Below are 19475 nucleotides of genomic sequence, written 5' to 3'. Positions count from 1 at the left end.
AGTTTTGAGAATTCGTTTGATCGTCTTCCTCTTAACATGCCAAAATCTTGATGGTGTTATTACATTGACTTCCACAAAGCCGGACATTGCAGGTTCAACTTTGCATGAATCTCTAGCCGTACAGGAAAAACGAAGAGGAAGAAGACAACTTCCAAACAAATGCCAAATATTAGGTCGGCTCAATCGGTCTATTGTAAGAAGACCGATACAATCGATTCGTATTGCTGGTGAGAATTTTTTTTAGATAAATAATTTATTGTTTACTATTCTTTATTTACTATTTGGCCTCTCTAATTTATTATTGCTTCAATCGTTTATCCGTAGTCCCATGTCCTCCACGTGCTTAGCACGTGGTGCTAATGCACGGCAAAGAGGTTGACGCTGCCCTGTCGGAAGACTGAATCACCCGTCGAAAGAGGTCAAGGTGATGTCATCTAACAGGACATCCGGATCACACCTGGAACGTTCCACCGGTAGGTTTGACCCATGCCGACAGGATATTTTTACCTCGGGAAGTAAATGCAGTCAAGGCTGTTGGAGCGGCAACAGGATCCCACGCGGGACCCAGAAAGGAGGGAACATCTGTCAGATGCGCGCGTGAATCACCCCTGACAGTTTTTACGGCTGCAACTTTGGGTTTGGGGGCGCGACGATCGCACGTGTCCGCTCCCTCCTGCCGGAAACAGCAACGCCAGACGGAACCACCGCCCGGAGCCTCGAGATTCGCACCCGCACGAATCCTGATGCAGGACAGATTTTCCACAACACAGCTCCTCTTCTCCAGATTACTTCACGGGGCTCTCTCTTTCGCTCGTCCTCGTGCTAATAAGTATTGATTACCAGCATTATACATTATGTATGCATTATCGTTCAAAGATAGATCTGGAGCAGATGATGGAGACGGTGGCAGTCGGATGCCACCTTCCGGGTAACCAAGAACAAGAGATGCCGCCTGCGACCCTTTCTGCGGCTTTCATGGATCTCTCCCTCTCTCTCCCCCCATCCACGTGAATTCCTAACTATAGCCCTCCCCCATTCTTTTGCCCTTTCTTACCTTCTTTGGTGTTCTCTTCCGGTTCGTTCTTGGTCCGGTCTTCGACATGCGGTTTCTTGACACGTCGGTCCTTGGGCTGCCGTGAACCCGAGATCGGGCTCCTCCTCCCTCTTTCTGTGAAATTCAACGATCCGAGGTAAGACCTTCGTACCTGCATTCCTTGGATGTTGATTTTGTGGTTCGATCATAGCATCTTCGGCTTCATTCGAGGATTTCTTGTTTCTTTGCAATTCTGGGCTTTATCTTGGTGTTTTCTTCCGCTTCTCTTACCTGCGATCCTCTCTTGTTGTTGAAAGCTATATTACTCGTGCATCCAAACTGTGTTTCATTCATCATCTTATCGTACAGAATCGTGAGATTCTGTTCATTACGCCGTCTTCTTGATTCTTCAATCAAGAAACACAGGACAAGGTTTCTCTACCTGCATTGGTTGGGATGTTAATTTTGTGGTTCGTTTGTAACATCTTGGGCATGATTTGAGGACTTCTTGTTACTTTGGAATTGGGATCGTCACCCTGGGTTTCCTCACCTTGTCTAAGCCGGCGATATCATCTTGTTCGCTGCTTGCTTTGATGGGACGAAGTTGTGTTTAATTGATCAAGATGGCTTTAAATTAACCCGTATTTCCATCAATATGTAGAATTGGTAAGAACTGTAGTCAACGTGAGAAATTAGAGTATGATTTGGAATGAGCCTCTCGATCTGCTTTGCCGTGAACACTAAAAGAAACCCCTTCGTTGTGTAACAATGCCCAGAAATGTCAAACTAGCTCATGTGTCCTTTATGCTGATCATTATAGACCTCTTGATTCTTTAAGCGTTGCATTGGTGAACCTTCTACGTTCCTTGCGTGCATTTTTGGTAACCCAATTCTTCATCTTCTTATTTATTGGTCTTCAATTGTTTCCATCCACTTGTTCTTACTATTCTCACCCTCAAGATATTTTGGTGTTTCCATCCATTGGAATTGGAACATTGGAAAATTGTCCTTATTCTTTGGAATATAAACGAGGTTATAAATCTTCTCATCAATTTTTTTCTTTTTTAATCTCTCTTGGGCTTTCTCTTAGAAGGTTGCTTGGGAACCCTAGTTTCTGGGATGTGTCTCACTGCAGTAACTCTAGTTATTTTTTTACCTTCTTTGCTTTTGGGGTTTCAGAACTTTCTAATACGTCATGGGCAGGGCAGACTCCCTATTAATGCTATTTTTTTTTCTCAATAAAATCTTTAATAACTAGAAGACTAGCATCTTGGCCTGTCTCAAAAACAGTTGGCAAGCAGGAAACTCTATTGTCATGGGGGAGACTGCTGTTAATAGAACTGGCTGCTGCACAGGCTTGTTCCAATGGTTTAATTGCCGAGACAGCCATTTTTTCATCTTTGGGGTCATCGATAGCAAGAGTACAGCCTAGTACAGCTTGACATTAGTGAAAGTATGAGTAGTATAGAATAAACTCGTGGGTGGTATATTTTGTATGAATCCAGACCAGGAGACATTTTTTGATCTGCTTGCTGGCTCATGGTCAGAATAGTAGACATTGACCAACCAAAGCCTTAAGCCTTGGTTATATTTTATCGTTGGTACCTCAACCAAACAACTACCTTGTGATTCAAATTCCAAATAAAAAAATTGACTGATTCTTTTTCAGACTATGACTAATTTTTGTCCTCCATGTTCATCTATCCATTCTTGGATGCACTTTTTAGAGTAATTTAATTTTGCATAATGGTGCTTCATGTTTGATAAGCAAATCATGCTTAGTGCTGAAAATGATGTTAGCCGTTTAGTGCTTCAGAATTATAACTCTTGTTCTTATAAAAAATGACTATGATCTCAAAAAGATGTGCATGTGCAGATGGGACCTAATGAGAAGACAGATCTTGAACTCCCAGAAGATACAATTGTTGGTTCACCATTGGCTACCAGGAAGACGCACACATTTGATCACATCGGATCATTTGCAACTGTTGCTCAATACACCCCTGGGAGGACAAGAAATAGAATATTGATGAGTATTTACATTGTGCTAATCAAGGCGAAAATTAATGTGTTATTACCTTTTGGACCTTTAGCAATCATGCTTCACTATCTTACTGGAAAGCATGTAAGCATTTACTTATCACCTTAGTTTTATCAGCTCCAAAGCCTTTTTTGGGTCCATAGATCAACTCTCATTTCAAACTGCTTTTACATGCAATAATCAATTTGCCTACTTTCTCAATCTTATAGTGGACTTGTCTAACTCCTATTGTCTTTGCTTGTTTCATAATGGTAAATATGCATCTGAGCATAGAGGAACTATGATGGCCTATAAAGAATGAAGGCCAGTGCCTGATTCTGATATAACATGATTCAAATATATACCAAAATAGCAATTCATTAAAAAAAGATATAATATTGAGCAATTCTGTTTGGCCAACGTGTGTCTTCTCCAATTCACCCCCTTGGAATAACTGGAGAGAGCACATGGGAGCCATAGGGGACCCACCAATCGGGCTTTTTCAGCCTATCAGTGTAGATAAGGTGGATAAGGTTCAAAGGTTGCAGGCAGGTAAATATAGGACTTTCTTATAATGTTTGTTTAATATGGCATGGATGAAAACCTATATTTTCCTTGCTGATATATGATATTTGCTTTTATATTATGATTAGTGCTAACCACTACAATAAACATCTTTAATTGTTAACCAAGAAAGTCATTCTTTTCCTTTTTCTAGGCTGGAAGGGACAGAATAATGCATTCATTCTGTTAGAAATATGGAGTTCCTAGTGATTGCTAGCCTCAACTTTCCATGAAGCACTCGAGTGGAAGATCGGCACTTGAATCATATCAATCATGAAACCACTCGTTTAATTACCTTTTATCAATCAGTTGATCTTGAGCTGAAGCCAACATATCTGAAACGTTGGCTCTAGCCAAAAATATCCAGGCAATGTTAGCCATTCACCATTGTACTAACTCTTTTAAAGGGAATGCTTACATTAAAAATCTAAAACATAAACGTGTAGTATTGGTGGATACATGAGTATCTGATTTGGGCAAGTTGGTTGTTATGGTGATCCAAGGTTTCACAGACTATGAATAACTTCTCAATTGCTTCTACGACTTTATCATAATATTTTATGACTCATTCTCCTTTCATATTTATAAGTTTTGTCTGGAACAAGTGACTATAGTTTCTAATGTATCAGGTTGAAATTACTGAGGTCTTGACTGCTGCAGTTCACTCACAGTTTACTAGAAAAATGATTATTCTAGTTGCTTATCATCCTGACTGATTCTCTACAAGTGTTTTGTGGCAATTTTGTACCACAAGTGGATGGTTTGTACTGTGGCTCATATTAGTCACAGTTATTTTTTCATTTGATGAAACTAATATAGATGCATACCAAGTCGTACTGCTTGTACTGATAAATGAAAGGGGGCAAAGCACCTTTATTTTGTCCTGGAAGCTATATCTTTGATATGGGACAATTATATACCGTCTTTGGTTCTGAGTTGTGTTGTATTTTTAATACCATACTTTTCAAATTACAGGGATGGGTTTTCTTTTTCAGTCTGATTGGAATAATACCTCTGGCTGAGCGTTTGGGTTATGCCACAGAGTAAGTTTCACTGTTTGTCAATCTGGGTTGCCATTGCATTTCTTATCTGTTCATTCTGAGTTTGCAAATTAATATGTTGTTGTTGATTTATTATAACACAGACAGCTAGCAAGTTACACTGGTCCAACAGGTACATCTATATTTATTGTTGCACTTTGTTTCTTATATAAATATTATACACTTATGTGATGGAACTATCTTGATTTTTTTCTTGTCAATTTTAAGCATTAAATGATGCAATTAACCACTTGGAATTGCAGTTGGAGGACTTTTGAATGCTACATTTGGTAATGCAACAGAGATGATAATATCAATTTATGCATTGAACAATGGAATGATTCGTGTTGTTCAGCAATCTTTGCTGGGCTCCATATTGTCAAATATGCTCTTAGTTCTGGGATGTGCTTTCTTCACTGGTGGAATTGTCCATTGCAACAAAGATCAGGTCTTCAATAAGGTAACTCTATCGAAAAGAACAACTTCTTGTCCAATAGATTGGTTGTATTTTTTTGTATGAAACAATAATATGGCTTCTATGCGAAACAGGCTGCTGCCGTCGTGAACTCAGGATTGCTATTAATGGCAGTGATGGGTCTAATGTTTCCAGCAGTACTTCATTTTACACACTCAGAATTACATTATGGAAGATCAGAACTGGCTCTTTCAAGGTTCAGCAGCTGTATCATGCTTGTGGCATATGCTGGCTACCTCTTTTTTCAATTGAAGAGTCAACATGAACTTTATAAACCAATTGGCGAAGTAAGCTAGCTGTTCTAGTTTGTGGCCTTGGAAATTTATATACAAAGATTGCAAGTTTTCCTGGAACGGTTCGTACCGGTCTGGGCATGAACGGATAAGAGGACTGCCCCTGTTATGGGTGATCCGATCCAGTCCTGTCCAGTTAAAATAAAATCTTAAAAAGTTAAATTTCTGGGTTCAATTTGTGGCCTCTCTTCTCCATATGTGCAGAGCCCGAAATCATCAGCCCTCTTCTCTGTACATGCGAAGGTCGCTACCATCTGCTGCTCGCCTACCTTGGATACACTTCCTCCTCCTCCACCTCCTCTTCCTCCAACTTCTTCCTCTTCCTTCTCTTCCTCCATGACCTCCTCTTCTTCCTTCCTCTTCCTTGTTTCCCGCCACTGCCAACTTTTTTTCCTTCATCTCCTTCTTAATACTTCCTCTATGTTACACATTGGTGTATGAATGTCGGTATGCTAGTTACAACGGTATGTACCGGTTCAGCCTAGGACCGGTACAGGTCCCACAGAAGTTTGCATTCTTTGTATATACATATATATGAAATATGTCGTGATCTGAATTTCTTTCTTATTTTTATAGGTTTCTCAAGCTGAGATGTCTCATTAGTTATGTGAAAGTGGTTATCTTCTTCTCATTATGCATAGTTGTTAATTTGTTATAGCTTGCCAACCCATAAGCAGAGCAAAATGGAATATGTTCTCGTTAAATCAAGACTTGTGACTATAGTCATCAAGTGTTATTTACTTAATTTTTTTGCTATATTTTGAGTGCCTTTAATTGGTGATGCATATAAAAGTTTCTAATGGTGCTCAGGAGCAAGGTTTGTTATTTTGAATGATACCGCCCATACCAGGCGGTATGTACCGGTCCGCTGGCAGACTGGTATGCGGACCGTCTGCTATCGGGTGGTACCGTCGATTAGGGCTATTTGCCCCCTATTACCACGCGAAATCGGTTGGTGACGGTCGATTGGGGTTGTTTCTGCTATGGGACGATATTAGCCGAGGGAGAAGGAAAAAGCGGGAGTAGAAGAGGGAGAAGAAAAGGGAGAACCTGGAGATCCGATGTCGCTCTCCCTCGACGATCCCGATCTGTTGCCGCCCTCCCTCGTTGGACGTCGCAGATGAGATATCGTCTTCTCCTCATCTAGGCGATGAGGCCTCGACGTCGACGACAACTTCTCCTCATCTGCACGGGGAGAAGAAATGAGGCGGCGATGTCGCCCTTTTTTGTTTATTAATTTTTTTATTATATATATATATATATATATATACATACCGAGAGGTACGCCAGAGCGTACCACTCGGTATACTCGTACCGTATCATACCGAGCTGAACTCGATACTTCGGTATGCTACGAAATTGTGAACCTTGCTCAGGAGTAGTTTAGTACATATTTGATCATATAAATTGCAAAAAAGGATTATCTGTACCTGTCTTCTCTTAATGCCAGAGATGCTTAAATTATCGAATATCTTTGTTAATAAGTTTAGTTTATTGCACTATGTATTTCATTTGGAAAGCAATCATTGCTTATTGTGGGATGATGCTTGCTTCAATATGCATAACTAAATATTCTTTCATGCATGATTTTGCTTCAATACACATGTCTAGATATGTGTATCTAAATGTTCTTTCATCTTTGATTTTGCACAGGTAGCTACGAGGTTTAGTCTGGGTGTGTGACATGTGTATCTAAATGTTCTTTCATCTGTGATTTTGCACAGGTTGCTAGAAGGTTTAGTCAGGGTGATGTCCTAGGTCTAGCTGGTGCAGCACCTTAAATAAAATGTTCTGGTCCTTAAACATGCAATTTTCTTTGTTAGCCATACGATAAGTTGAGGTCACATTGTACTGTCAAGGATTATCAATTGAATAAGCGCTTTGTGTACTACCAGGGATTCATCATGCTTGCCTTTATTTGGTTAGTTTCTCAGGAGCAATAGTGACAAAATCAATGTTAAATGTATGAACGCAATTTTCGTGCCAAAATTTTACTTTGGCTAATTAGTTGATATTTATGAATTCACTGGTTATACAGCATACAGAATACCATCAAATATCTGATATTTACCTTATCTATTTTATACTATATTATTTAATAAGCAAGACATTTCAAATTCATTGTATAGGTGGTTCATACCACCAGCCTAAGGTTTTAGATATGGATCATCCATTAATATGAGGGTATACCTATGATACCCCAGTGGAGATTATTAGAAGTGAGGATGGATGTGATAATAAATTTATGGCTAGATGGGTTTACAGCCATTAACTTGGGTTTACAACTTTAAATATTTTTGGTCATGTGGGTTTAGGTTCATCTAGTTAATCAATCATATCCGATACAATATCACATCCCATGTTGAACCATGGTACACTGAGCTTAAAATAGTTTAGCGCTATTAACTTGCATGATAAACGACCCAATATTGATGGCTAGGTGCTTGGGCTATTCATTTTTAATATGATAAAGGATTTTAATTTCCATTTAAAGCATGATGAACCCACATCTACATTAGAAAAGCATAATCTCTTTGGTCTCGCTCCTATCTCTAGTGTCTTGAAATGAATAATAGAAGAAAAGGGTTTAGAGAAGAGAGTTCTATCCTGTATTTTTTATTGCTTCTGTTGTTTCTTGTTCTTTTTCTTGTATTTTTTATTTGCTTCATATTGGCTAGCAAGGTTTCACATACACCAGAAATGGTATGAAACAGATAGTACATAATGGTGTGTGTAACTGTGTGCCAGTTGATTGGTACACAGACTAGCCCATTATGAAAAGAATGTTGAAATATGACCTAATATGGGTTGGTACAGGGCATGTATCGACTGACACGATTGAAACATGTCATGTATTAGATGATACGGGTCAAGACCAATTGGAATTTGACCGATGTAGCTCAGATCGAGTCTACTTTGACCCTAATGGTCAAATTGATTGTTGGGGCCACTTTTAGGCCCCTCGCTCCCCTCTCTTTCACTCACTTTTGGGCCAGTACATGAATACTGTAATGTATCTCTGTTGCTGACATGTACAGATTTTTGAAAAAAAGATTGAAAATGGCCAAAAATTTACAGAAAACCATTTCTTAGGATTTTTTTTATCCTAATCTAATGATAATTTTATTGTATTTATATAGAATAGAGTGTATATGAGGCATAAATGAATAGGAATTCTAAGTTATAAGGATGACAGTGACTAGGAGTGAGAGTGAGAATGAGAGAGCGGATGACAATGAATGAGAGTGAGAGTGAGTGAAAGAGGGGGGAGGGAGGGGATTTATAGTTCAAAAGAGGTTCCAAAGACCAATTTGACCATTGGGGGCAAACTTGACCCAATTTTGGTTGGTAGCAGTCCAGTTCCAACCCATACCAACTCGTGTCAGCCGATACAGTATGAACTGTATCGGCTGATGCATCATGTATCGGTTAGTTGACAGACTGGCATGTACGGCCTGCTTCGTATTGTTTTGGATGGTACATCAAACACGGGTACCAAGTGGATGGTCTTTTATAGTTTCTTGGATACACCAGTAAATATCAGTTAGGATAAATCTGACTAGTATTTAAAATCTTGGTTGCAGGGGCAATAAATTAGGGTAATACGATGCAAGCCTGTACCAAATAGACAACTTGATATTTTTCAGCTTTAGTCATAGCATACATATTTTATTTTCAAAAAATAATTTTTTTCTTCTATTTTTTTAAGTGCATTTTAAGGGTTTCAACATAAGGAGCTATAAAAGGACTTCATGTCTGAGTGAATTCTAGCTTGTCATACATCTAGCTTTATTTTAATTTTCGTTTCTTTTCTTTTTTTCTTTATTGACTTTTCAAGGTCTGGCCTTAAGCTTTAGTTGAAAGCATTAATCACAAATTTTTTATCACAAATTCTTTGTTTTTTTTTTGCCTAAGATATACAAAAGGTCATTTTATTTGTTTAAACATTGGTTGGTGGTCAATCTATTGTCTGAAATTTAACCAATTGTTATTTTGTGTTAGATATGCATCAAAACACATGGTTCCTAAAAATTCATATTACATTGTAGGAAGAGGTAGCGAATGAGAACGACAGTGATGATGAGGATGCTCCTGAGATAACTCAATGGGAAGCAATATCCTGGCTTGCTGTCTTGACTGTTTGGGTTTCTATTCTCTCTGGATACCTTGTTGATGCTATACAGGTGTTAGATTCTTCCTTTTGTACCCTTTTTTCTGCTTCATTCATAACAATCTTGTGTGTTTGTCTTACATGTTATTATAGATATTCATGAGTTACTTGACCAGTTATCACTTTGGGATATAGAATAACCCAATCCTTATTTTAATGAAAGCAGCTGATTTGAAGTTTCCATGATAACAGGGAAACGAATGTAATTTGGCAGCAGTTGTATTTCCATTCATTCATCAGATTGTTAATTAAATTAAGGGTAATAGACATCCCACTCTAATTTATTAACTCTAGAATTGGAACTGTTATGACAATGTCCAAAAGTCAATGACTAACTGGTAATGCTAATACAGTTATGAAAGAGAGAAATGATATTCCCACATGTAAAACCCACATGCATATTTTATGCATGGAGTTTTTCCATCACTGCAGTAAAGAATTGATTTTTGTAGTAAAAAATCCTATTCTCATGTTCTCTCATCTCAGAATATAAGAGTTGTGTATAAGATATGCAGTGGGCATAAGATTTTTTTAATCAAATATCTATCTAATTCTAGTAGGACAACTAACAGCCCAAAGTTAATATCAGTCAAGAGAAATTAAGTTGGGCGTGACTAGCTGTTGACATGTGATCATGAGCAAAATTATTGGATGGTAATGCAATATAATATGAGAGGATCTCACCCAATTTTAATTTTGCTAAGAACAGCACAAGCTTTGGAGAAGTTCCATTCAGGAACAATCTCTCTAAATATAAAGGCAAGGCTGCACACATTGACCCTTCCCCAATCCAAATGTTGTTACCATTGTTTTTCAGGTGTCTACTATCTGGTGAAGTTTCCCATGGATAAGCCATATAGGAATGAGATATGATATGACACACAGCATATGTGGATGTGTGCCAACTTATGTTAAGACAAAGAACTGCAATGGAACTGGACTTTGTTCTAATCTTTATGATCTACTCTTCTTATCCATACTGAAATTGAGTAATATATTTCCATATACTATTGGATTCACATCCATTTGTGTTGTGCTTGTTCATATGACAAATTTTGATTATGTAAATTTATATGACTTGCAATTTTTCTTTCTTCAAATGAAGTTTGTACATATTTTTCTGGGCACGACTATTCAAGGTACCATAATTTATTATAACATAGTCACCCTCTACATGTTCTGTTTTCTACTAAATGATCGTGGATTTGGCTGATATCAAGATTGATCTGAAGTCACAACAAATATGACATGTATGGTCCCTCCATGTAGGGTAAACTAGAACACATAGGAGAATTTAGGCCAAACATGTATATAGATTTCTTACTTGATAGTTTCTTCTTTGTAGACCAAGCTGATATTTTGCTTCTGAATCAATGCGTACTGAATTTTGTCTTGTCATGCTTTTACATTAGACTCTAGATATTGTACGGTATTCATTTAGTAAAGCGGACTATGGAAAATACATTATATTCTTTTACTAAAGTAATAATTTGCTGTGGTTGCCCATGATCTAATTGTATTTTTGATATTTTCTTCCAGGGGGCATCAGAGTCAATGAACATGCCGGTGGCTTTTATCAGTGTTATTTTGCTACCTATTGTTGGAAATGCTGCTGAGCATGCTAGCGCAATAATGTTTGCTATGAAAGACAAACTGGTTAGTACTTTGAGGCATATCCTCTTTTATCATACCACTATTGGTTTTAGTTTCACTTTTCTTGGAGGATTTCAAATCCAATTGGCAATATTTGTTGATACAAGTTTTCTTTTTTTTGCAGGACATCACACTGGGTGTCGCAATTGGATCCTCTACACAAATATCGATGTTTGTGGTAATCATATGGACATAATTAGTGTTCAGTTTGTTTGTGCTTTGCACTTGCAAGTTCTTCAGTCAGTGACTGGCGGTACTTGAGATTTCTTTGCTTAGAACTAAGTCTTACTTTTTGATGTTTGAAGAGGATAAGATGTGGTAAAAGAAATTATTTATGTGCATGAGATAACAATCTGCCATGAAACAAATATACCATATAATATTTGGGAAGGAAGTGAAATATGGGGAGAAAGAATCTAGGGTAGGAAGAAAGATATCAAAAGTTTCAACAATTGGTTTTTGTTCATATGAAAATTGAGCACACAATAAGAAACTCTTATTATCAATCCTGATTTATACTGACGAGGCACAACTGATTTGTATCTTCTGTCCATGTGGGTTATTGTTCACCCATGAGCAGCGACAACATCTGTATATACTCGACTAATTTTAATGCATCCAAAAAATTACAAAATGATATATCTCAACATACTTTGATGCGAGTGGTACAACCATACCGAAGAGATCCAGTCTATATCTTGGTAAGTTGTTGAGCCAGTAAATACTGGCCCATACTAACCAGTATGAATGATAATTTTAGAAACTTGTATACAAACTGTCATGATTTGGTTCCTCATCCTGAACTAGTTTCATTTATGAGAAATGGTTAAGATAACAAATCTGACTTTGCCTGACCAGCAATGAGCAAGCTATGTTGATAGAAGAGATGGAAGAGTTATGGATGTTAATGTGTGTGAAGAAGTCCTAGTGTAACCCAAAATGTAACTTTTAGTGGTTATTGAAGGTGCCTATGCTAGAAAATATATTAGTTGTACTCTGACATAGTAAATTTTTTCCAGTGGGTTGTTGCATGCACAACAATTACTTACATAACCTAGGGATACATTTGATATGTTTCAGGCATTGGCAAGGTACAATAGACAACAACACACACAATATATAAAATTAAATGCTACACTTCTCTGCTATGCTGATGATTAACTGCCTTTAACGTGTCATGGTATGTTTTCTTCCAGACCACAGTATGCATGAATCTAATGCTTGTTACTGAAATTCTATTGTTATGCTTGTCTTTTACCCAAGGTTTGCAATTTTGATTGTTGGACCTGTATGGGTCCGTGCCATGTTAATGTATTGATATTGGTACATTGGAACATAGCATGGTACTACTAGGGGAGAGAAAGGACTAGAAGAAGGAAGAGGAAGAAGGAAGAAAAAGGAGAAAGAATAAGAGGTGGAAAAGAGGTGGCAGAGGAGGTGTACCAAAGTGAACTGTATGGTGCAATGCAATCAAGGTGTTTGATGCATATCCGTGAATCGTTGCTGGACTTGCGGCTATGTTTTTACTGTTCAAAGTCCTTCGCTTGCGGGGAGTTGCGAACTACTTGCACACCATTATGACTGTCACGCTCCTCTTGAGTGGCTCCACATTTTGAGAGCGAGGGTACACTTGTGGCCCCATTGGATTCAACCTTGATTCACCATGGTGCTTCATCATGGCTGAGCTGCAAACTTTGTTGTTTGCTCAAATCGCTTGCCCACTCCGATACTAAATATCACAGACTTAGTTGGAATTGTTTAAGTCATGAGATACCTTTGTGACATTCGTCCACAAAGGGTTGACCCAAGTGTAACCTTGCTCAGGTCTCCAAAGACATGCAAAAAGAGAGTTGATTAGTTTAAAAAATGATTGGCAGACAAGTCCTGACATCTCGCTCAAAAGCACAACACTCAAACAATTCAACAAAAACTTGATTAGTCTAAAAAACAAGCGACATACATCTTGCTCAAAAGCACAACACCTAATGAATTCAACAAACACTTGGAAGACAAGAAGAAATTCATGGACTTTAAAAGTAAAAAGATAGTCGCAAGTCCAACTATAGCCGCTCAATCGGGTTTTGGAGTGCTTTGTAAGACTACGCACACTTTTGCATATGAGATTATGTTTTCCATACCAGAGCACAATACAATACCATAGCCTCATCCGGCTCGAAACTACGTGTGCAGTTCTAGGGCTCAAGTTAATAGGTTGTTCGAAGTGTAGTGGAATATGAACTACAGGAAAGAGAGAAGAGAATGAGAGACTATTTATACCCACAGTCTATAACTATTAATGGTTAGGATGATTAGGGCAATTGTCGGCGTGGCACGATTGCCTATTGAGGTGGCATAGTCGATGCCTCGATGATGCAACTACCTGCTGATGTGGTGGCTGAGGTGGCATAATTGCCCTCTAAGGGCAGTTATGTGGTGCAACTGTCCATGGAGGTGGAATAACTGCCTATCCAGGTGGCACAATGTTCACTTCAAGAGGACACTGAACACCTCAGGAGAGAGGATAAACTGGCCACGAACCGAATGTTGTTGCAGTAGACCAGGCCTGGTTCTTCCTTGACCCCAACCTGACCACAACGGGTTAGGGAAGCCATAAGCATAGTTGACCTACCCTCATAGGGCAGGGGCCCTCCCTCTTTGCCAAACCAGCTAAGTCTGCGACGGACGTCAAGTAGTGACAATGGGTGGAGACAACTCATGAATCCTCTTGAGCCGCATTGGGTGCATGCCTTCTATATATATATATATATGTATATATATATATATATATGTATAAATGTGTATATATGTATATATATGTATATATATGTATATATATGGTGAATCATACCAGATCGTCTAATTTAGGCTGCTCAGTGCATTGGTCAGCACTGTGGCCAGTAAAAACAGGTCAAACCATACCGAATCGGTTGGTTTTGCAATCCATGGTTTTACGAATAGGCTACAATTTTTTAACCCCTTTTATCCACAGAAATGTTTAGTGCTTGCTTTTTTATCTTTTTAGGCCAGAGCAGTGCATTCCAATTTTCTGGCCAATTCTAGCTATTGTGTGAGCTGATTATATCTTATATTGCAACATTATAACCATAATACGGGTCTCATTCATCCTTTCTGATGATTCTGAGATTTGCATGTGTTAATAATAGAAAATTGATATCATGGACATAAACTGATTCTTGTTGGTATTTGCAGATTCCTTTCTGTGTGGTTGTTGGTTGGATTATGGGGAGGCAAATGGACTTGAACTTCCAACTATTTGAAACAGCCACTCTCTTTATAACAGTACTGGTTGTAGCATTTATGTTGCAGGTCTCTCCGAAATAGTTTTACCACTTGATAGCTTTATAATAATTTGATTATAACTACTTGGCTATATCATTTATGTTGCATTATGCCAGAAATGGTTATTACTTCAATGTGATCCTTTTTCCATTTTTTGTTAGGGCTAATATGGTGTCTAGACCAATTTTCTACTTGGCCAGCATGATTATTTGTTTTGAGATTTTTACTTATTATCTCACTATTTGAAAACCATGAAAGACCATCATTCTACTGTTATTTTGCTACAATCAATTTCCAATCAAGGTGTCAAATTTCAATCTTACTGGTTGGTAAGGATCAGTATTTATTAGTCCGACTAAGTTTCAGTATTGAAAAATATAGCTTGATATAAGTACATTATCATTCTTATTTATTTTTGTATTATTTTTTCAATGATACCAGATGATACTACAGGTAGGTTACTAAAATCAGATTGGGCAGGTCATGAATGATATTACAAAAAGTATTTAAGGTTCATATGGTACTATCATGGAAGCAATTTTTAACTTTTAACGACAGAAAAGATTCATGCAGAGAGTGATAGCTTGAACATATATATAGCAGTATATGTCTCCACTGCAATTGGTAAGGCTATCAATTTTCTCATATGCTAGTGACTTGGGCTAAGGATTGCTATAATGATCGAGGGTGTGAATTATTACTATATATTATAAACACCAACTCTAAGTGTTAGTGAAACCATTATAAGAAAAGGCAGGCAGCTTCAACCGAAGTGGTATAATTAAGAGGACTCTATCTAGACGGGAGTTGTAAGAGGACTCTAGATGGGGATATTTGTAAAACTGCATCAGCCACTAATTCAAACCAGGGTACAAACAGAATATGTATATGTATATATAGGGTTTGTTATACCGATGCATACCGCCCGGTATGCGGTCGTCCTCTACCGAGCGGTAATGGTTGAAATCTGATCGTTACCAGTTAGTAACGATCAGATTTTGACTGTCGCCGATCAAGGGCTGAAATTGTTCGATTTCAAACGGTCAATTTAATCGTTTGAGGCTTAGAAAAAGGTTTTTAAACCCTTTCCTCCCCCCTCTTTCAACTCATTTCACTTAATCTTTTAAACTCTCTGAAACTCTTTTTCATTCATTTCTCACTTTTATTCTTACATTTTCACTCTCCTAAACTTAACAAAGTTATAATTTGTGGATTGGATCAAATTTAGGAGGTTAATTTGAGAGGATTAATAGGAAGAACACTCTAATAAAGCAATGTGTATTCTCTTTCTAGATTTTTATCGATTTATGAGATGATTAAGCCTATTATATGTGGTGTATGGCTTAATGTCTAATATATTGTTCGGTATATTTGTTATGATAGAATATTATTAATTAGGGTGTAATTAAGGTCTTTAACGTTGTGATTAGTGTGTTTAATATTGATTTTTTTTCGAAATTAGACATTTAATAGGTGAAATCTTTATTTTTCATTCATATTAAGGATTGGATCATATGTTTATGTATATTAGATTTTAATTAAGTTTTTTAATATTATAATTAGTGGTTTTAATGATGATTTAATCAAAATTTGATTGATATTCGATCAATTTATATTATTTTTACTAAAATCATATTAAATTTATATTTATTTCTAACTTAAAAAATCCTTATCTATTTTTTTTATTTTTTAGATATTTTTAGAGGTTTTTTTTGATGATTTTGAGTGTACTGTCAATATGCCACAACATACCATACCGGTACGGGCTAAAATTATAATCTATATATATATATATATATATATATATATATATATATATTTCTGGTTATGATTATCTATATTGTTATTGCAAATATACTAATTTTGTACCCTATTTTCTGGATAACTTTATGTTTATTCTAAATGAGAATAGAGATTACTAAGTGAAAGGTTGAAAGACATAATTATAAAATCTCATCTTGTTCTATATGATTTTGTAATCCTTATGCATAAGACCAAGCACCATGAGACAGATTCAAATAAAATTGTTTGGCTGTTTTTAGTTCTGAACTTTAGATTGGAAGAATTGCATATTGTAAAGTGTAAGTTATACATGTCTTGGCTGCTAGAAACAGATTCAAATACGATATATAGTTATGATAAAGGTATGTTTTTATGTTTGAAATAATTGCTGACATTAAGAAAACTTAATCTCTATATATTTAGAGAGTGAAATAATTGCTAGTATATGTTTCTTCTTTTTAAAACATATAAATAGATAAAAACTGATAAATCATCTGATATTCTTAAAAATGGAGAAACTGATAAATAGATATCAGTATAATTATTTTGATATCTGTAACTTTGGATCAAGCTTGATGGCATCCGGTGGTTGAAGTTTTATTTGGTTGATGATAAGTCCTTAGTGATCACTTAAGCATCTAATTTTAACTTTGATGTGATATATATATTTTTGCATTGGTGGAATTGTTGAATGGTAGAGCTGCTTTAATTGTTCTGTTATTATCTAGTACTTTTGTGAGGTGCTTCAAGAAATTATCATAATCAACTTTGAAAGAAGCATATATCTCAATACTCATGAAAGTTTGTATCTAGAGAAAAATAGACTTTGTGATATGTTCTGGTACATAAATGTTTTTATGAAACTTTTAGAATTATGTTGTCTTTATTTTTTCGGTATTGTTTGTAGTAACTTTACAAATTTGGTTCATTTGCTCTGCAAATTTTATAAGCTTCTGACCTGCTTGAGAATTTTTCCAAGTTTCATAAGATTCATCTGCTCTGTTTAATCTAAACTGCAGATTATAAATATAAATTTTAGATAAGCAATATACTATGTTTTACTTGTCTGATATTTCTTTCAGGAAGGTACTGCAAATTATTTCAAGGGACTAATGCTTATTTTGTGCTACCTCATAGTTGCTGCAAGTTTCTTTGTACATATAGATCCTGTAGCAAGTAAGTATTGGAAACCTTTTTTCAGTTCAAAGAGATATATACATATATATATATATGTATATATATATGTATATATATACATATATATATACATACATATATATATATACATATATATATATATACATATACATATATATATATACATATATATATATATATATATATATAAGAACCAATTTTTTGCCCCACTAATCAACACAGTTGTCCCTGTAATGGATTGCATCTTCAGTATAAGGTCTTGTATAAATCATTACTCTCAAGGAACACAGTCAAGGCAATAGGGTACAATGTCCATGATCAATGTGAACGAGCTTTAAAAACATTGCATCAGAGAAACACTAGAAACTCTCATGTTGAGTTGAGGTCAAAAGGAGTAACCTATCACATTGTTCCTCATGTACTTTCTGCAGCTTATTTTGACAACAAAGCCATTGTTCCCTTGGCAGCTTTTTTAGCATTCTTATTTACATTAAAAAATATTGTGGTAGGCTGTAATTGTTAGCATGCTTCTTTTATTCTGTCTACAAACTATGCCTAATGTACGATGTGGACCCTAGCACAATTGCTATATGTAGCGTCTTATATGTTGTTTAATATAATAAATATTTCTTACTAATTTATTTTTTCAAAAACACTTAAAGGCAAATGGTAAATTTGGGTTTTTTGTTTTTTGTCAGGTGATTGATTGATCCCCCTGAATAGTTCATCTCGAATTTTGGCAAAGCTAGAGCGGAACATGATTAGTATTTTGCAGAATGGATGCTCTGCTAGCTGTTCAAGGATGTGGGGACTGATCTGTACCCTTTATACGACAGTTTATTGTATCACAGGTTTTCACCCTTAAAAGAAAAAGACACACGGCTGTTTATAATCTTTGTTTTCTTCACATTGTTGATCTTCTCTCATGATGGAAGAATCGGAGTGGTCTCGAGGATGTCCTGCCAAAATGTGTGATTAAAGCACGGAGATGAACGTTTCATAAAAGTAGTTGCATTGTTATTCAATCTTTACGTGTTATATATATATATCATGTTTAAGGTTTATTTTAGCTTATCTGATTTTGGTAATGGATCACTTAAGGTTTATTTTACTCATATTTAAAATAATTTTTATATTTTTAAAAATATAATATATAAGTTTCTTTCAACAGTTAACAAACATTAATAGTTTATTTACGTGATATATTGATTTATAATAAATTATTATTATAATAATACGTATAATTTAAGTTTATAAAAGAGTTCAAATTTATTTTAGCCTATGTGATTTTTATCATGGATCATTTAAATTCGTATGATTTATTTATCTAAAATAATTTTTATATTTTTAAAAACATAGTACATAAGTTTTTTCTGTTATAGTTATATGTTGATTTAAAATAAATTATTAATATAATGATATATATAATTTAAGTTTAAAAAAGATTATGATTCATCTTATTGAGGAAGTGATTTTCTTAAAAAAAAACTTATTTATTAACTCAGACTTCACAATAAAAGCTTACGTGTTATGTTTTTTAAAATATAAGAAAATTATTTTAGATACGAATAAATCATAAAGACTTAAGTAATTAAATATATATATAATAAAACAAATATATATATATATATATATATATATAATTTAAAAAAAAAAATTAAATAAAAATACTTCTCTTAGTCAAAGAAAACCTTATTTCCTAGCTTTAGAAAAGGGGAGTAGTCATATTAAAAAAATCATAAAATAAGCTGTAATCACTACAAAGGATGTATGAGTTGGGCCGAATTAGAACTTATTATAAGCCGATTTAAAACTCAATTAAACAACTTAATAAAGTAGTTTGACGGGGGTAGCATTGAAGGCCCATTCGCCAGCCCACCGCCATCAGCCCCTCCCTCTCTCCTCCTAAAACCCTGGAAACAGTACCAATGCCCAATTGAAGCACCCCTAGACTCTCCCTTGTCCATGGCGGAATTCGCCGATGGC

At 35.9% G+C, this 19475-nt stretch overlaps 1 protein-coding gene across 2 annotated transcripts; it reads left to right on the top strand.

Annotated features, from left to right (window-relative positions):
- The first annotated feature begins 633 nt into the window (after positions 1 to 633).
- On the top strand, positions 634 to 18396 carry LOC135626231 (vacuolar cation/proton exchanger 2-like). 2 transcript variants are annotated; one of them, XM_065131400.1, is made up of 12 exons: positions 634 to 1190; positions 2910 to 3062; positions 4593 to 4660; positions 4762 to 4790; positions 4921 to 5117; positions 5207 to 5419; positions 9475 to 9609; positions 11136 to 11252; positions 11374 to 11427; positions 14460 to 14576; positions 17414 to 17507; positions 18188 to 18396. In XM_065131400.1, exons 2-12 carry the CDS (start codon positions 2910 to 2912, stop codon positions 18193 to 18195), a joined length of 1185 nt encoding a protein of 394 aa, XP_064987472.1. In that variant the 5' UTR covers positions 634 to 1190; the 3' UTR covers positions 18196 to 18396. The 2 variants fall into 2 exon arrangements, with proteins under 2 accessions (XP_064987472.1, XP_064987471.1); XM_065131399.1 differs by having other exon boundaries at positions 636 to 1190; positions 2910 to 3158.
- The last annotated feature ends 1079 nt before the right edge of the window (positions 18397 to 19475 follow it).

This window comes from Musa acuminata, chromosome BXJ2-11 (assembly GCF_036884655.1).
Source record: "Musa acuminata AAA Group cultivar baxijiao chromosome BXJ2-11, Cavendish_Baxijiao_AAA, whole genome shotgun sequence".
Classification (NCBI taxonomy): domain Eukaryota; kingdom Viridiplantae; phylum Streptophyta; class Magnoliopsida; order Zingiberales; family Musaceae; genus Musa; species Musa acuminata.
Note: the sequence above shows the minus strand (reverse complement) of the source record. Positions and strands in the feature narration are given on the sequence as shown.

Coding starts and splice junctions, on each gene's coding strand:
- LOC135626231 (XM_065131399.1), top strand. CDS start 2,910: ATGGGACCTAATGAGAAGACAGATCTTGAACTCCCAGAAGATACAATT. Junction 9,610..11,135: donor ACCTTGTTGATGCTATACAG/GTGTTAGATTCT, acceptor ATTTTCTTCCAG/GGGGCATCAGAGTCAATGAA. Junction 11,253..11,373: donor TTGCTATGAAAGACAAACTG/GTTAGTACTTTG, acceptor TTTTTTTTGCAG/GACATCACACTGGGTGTCGC.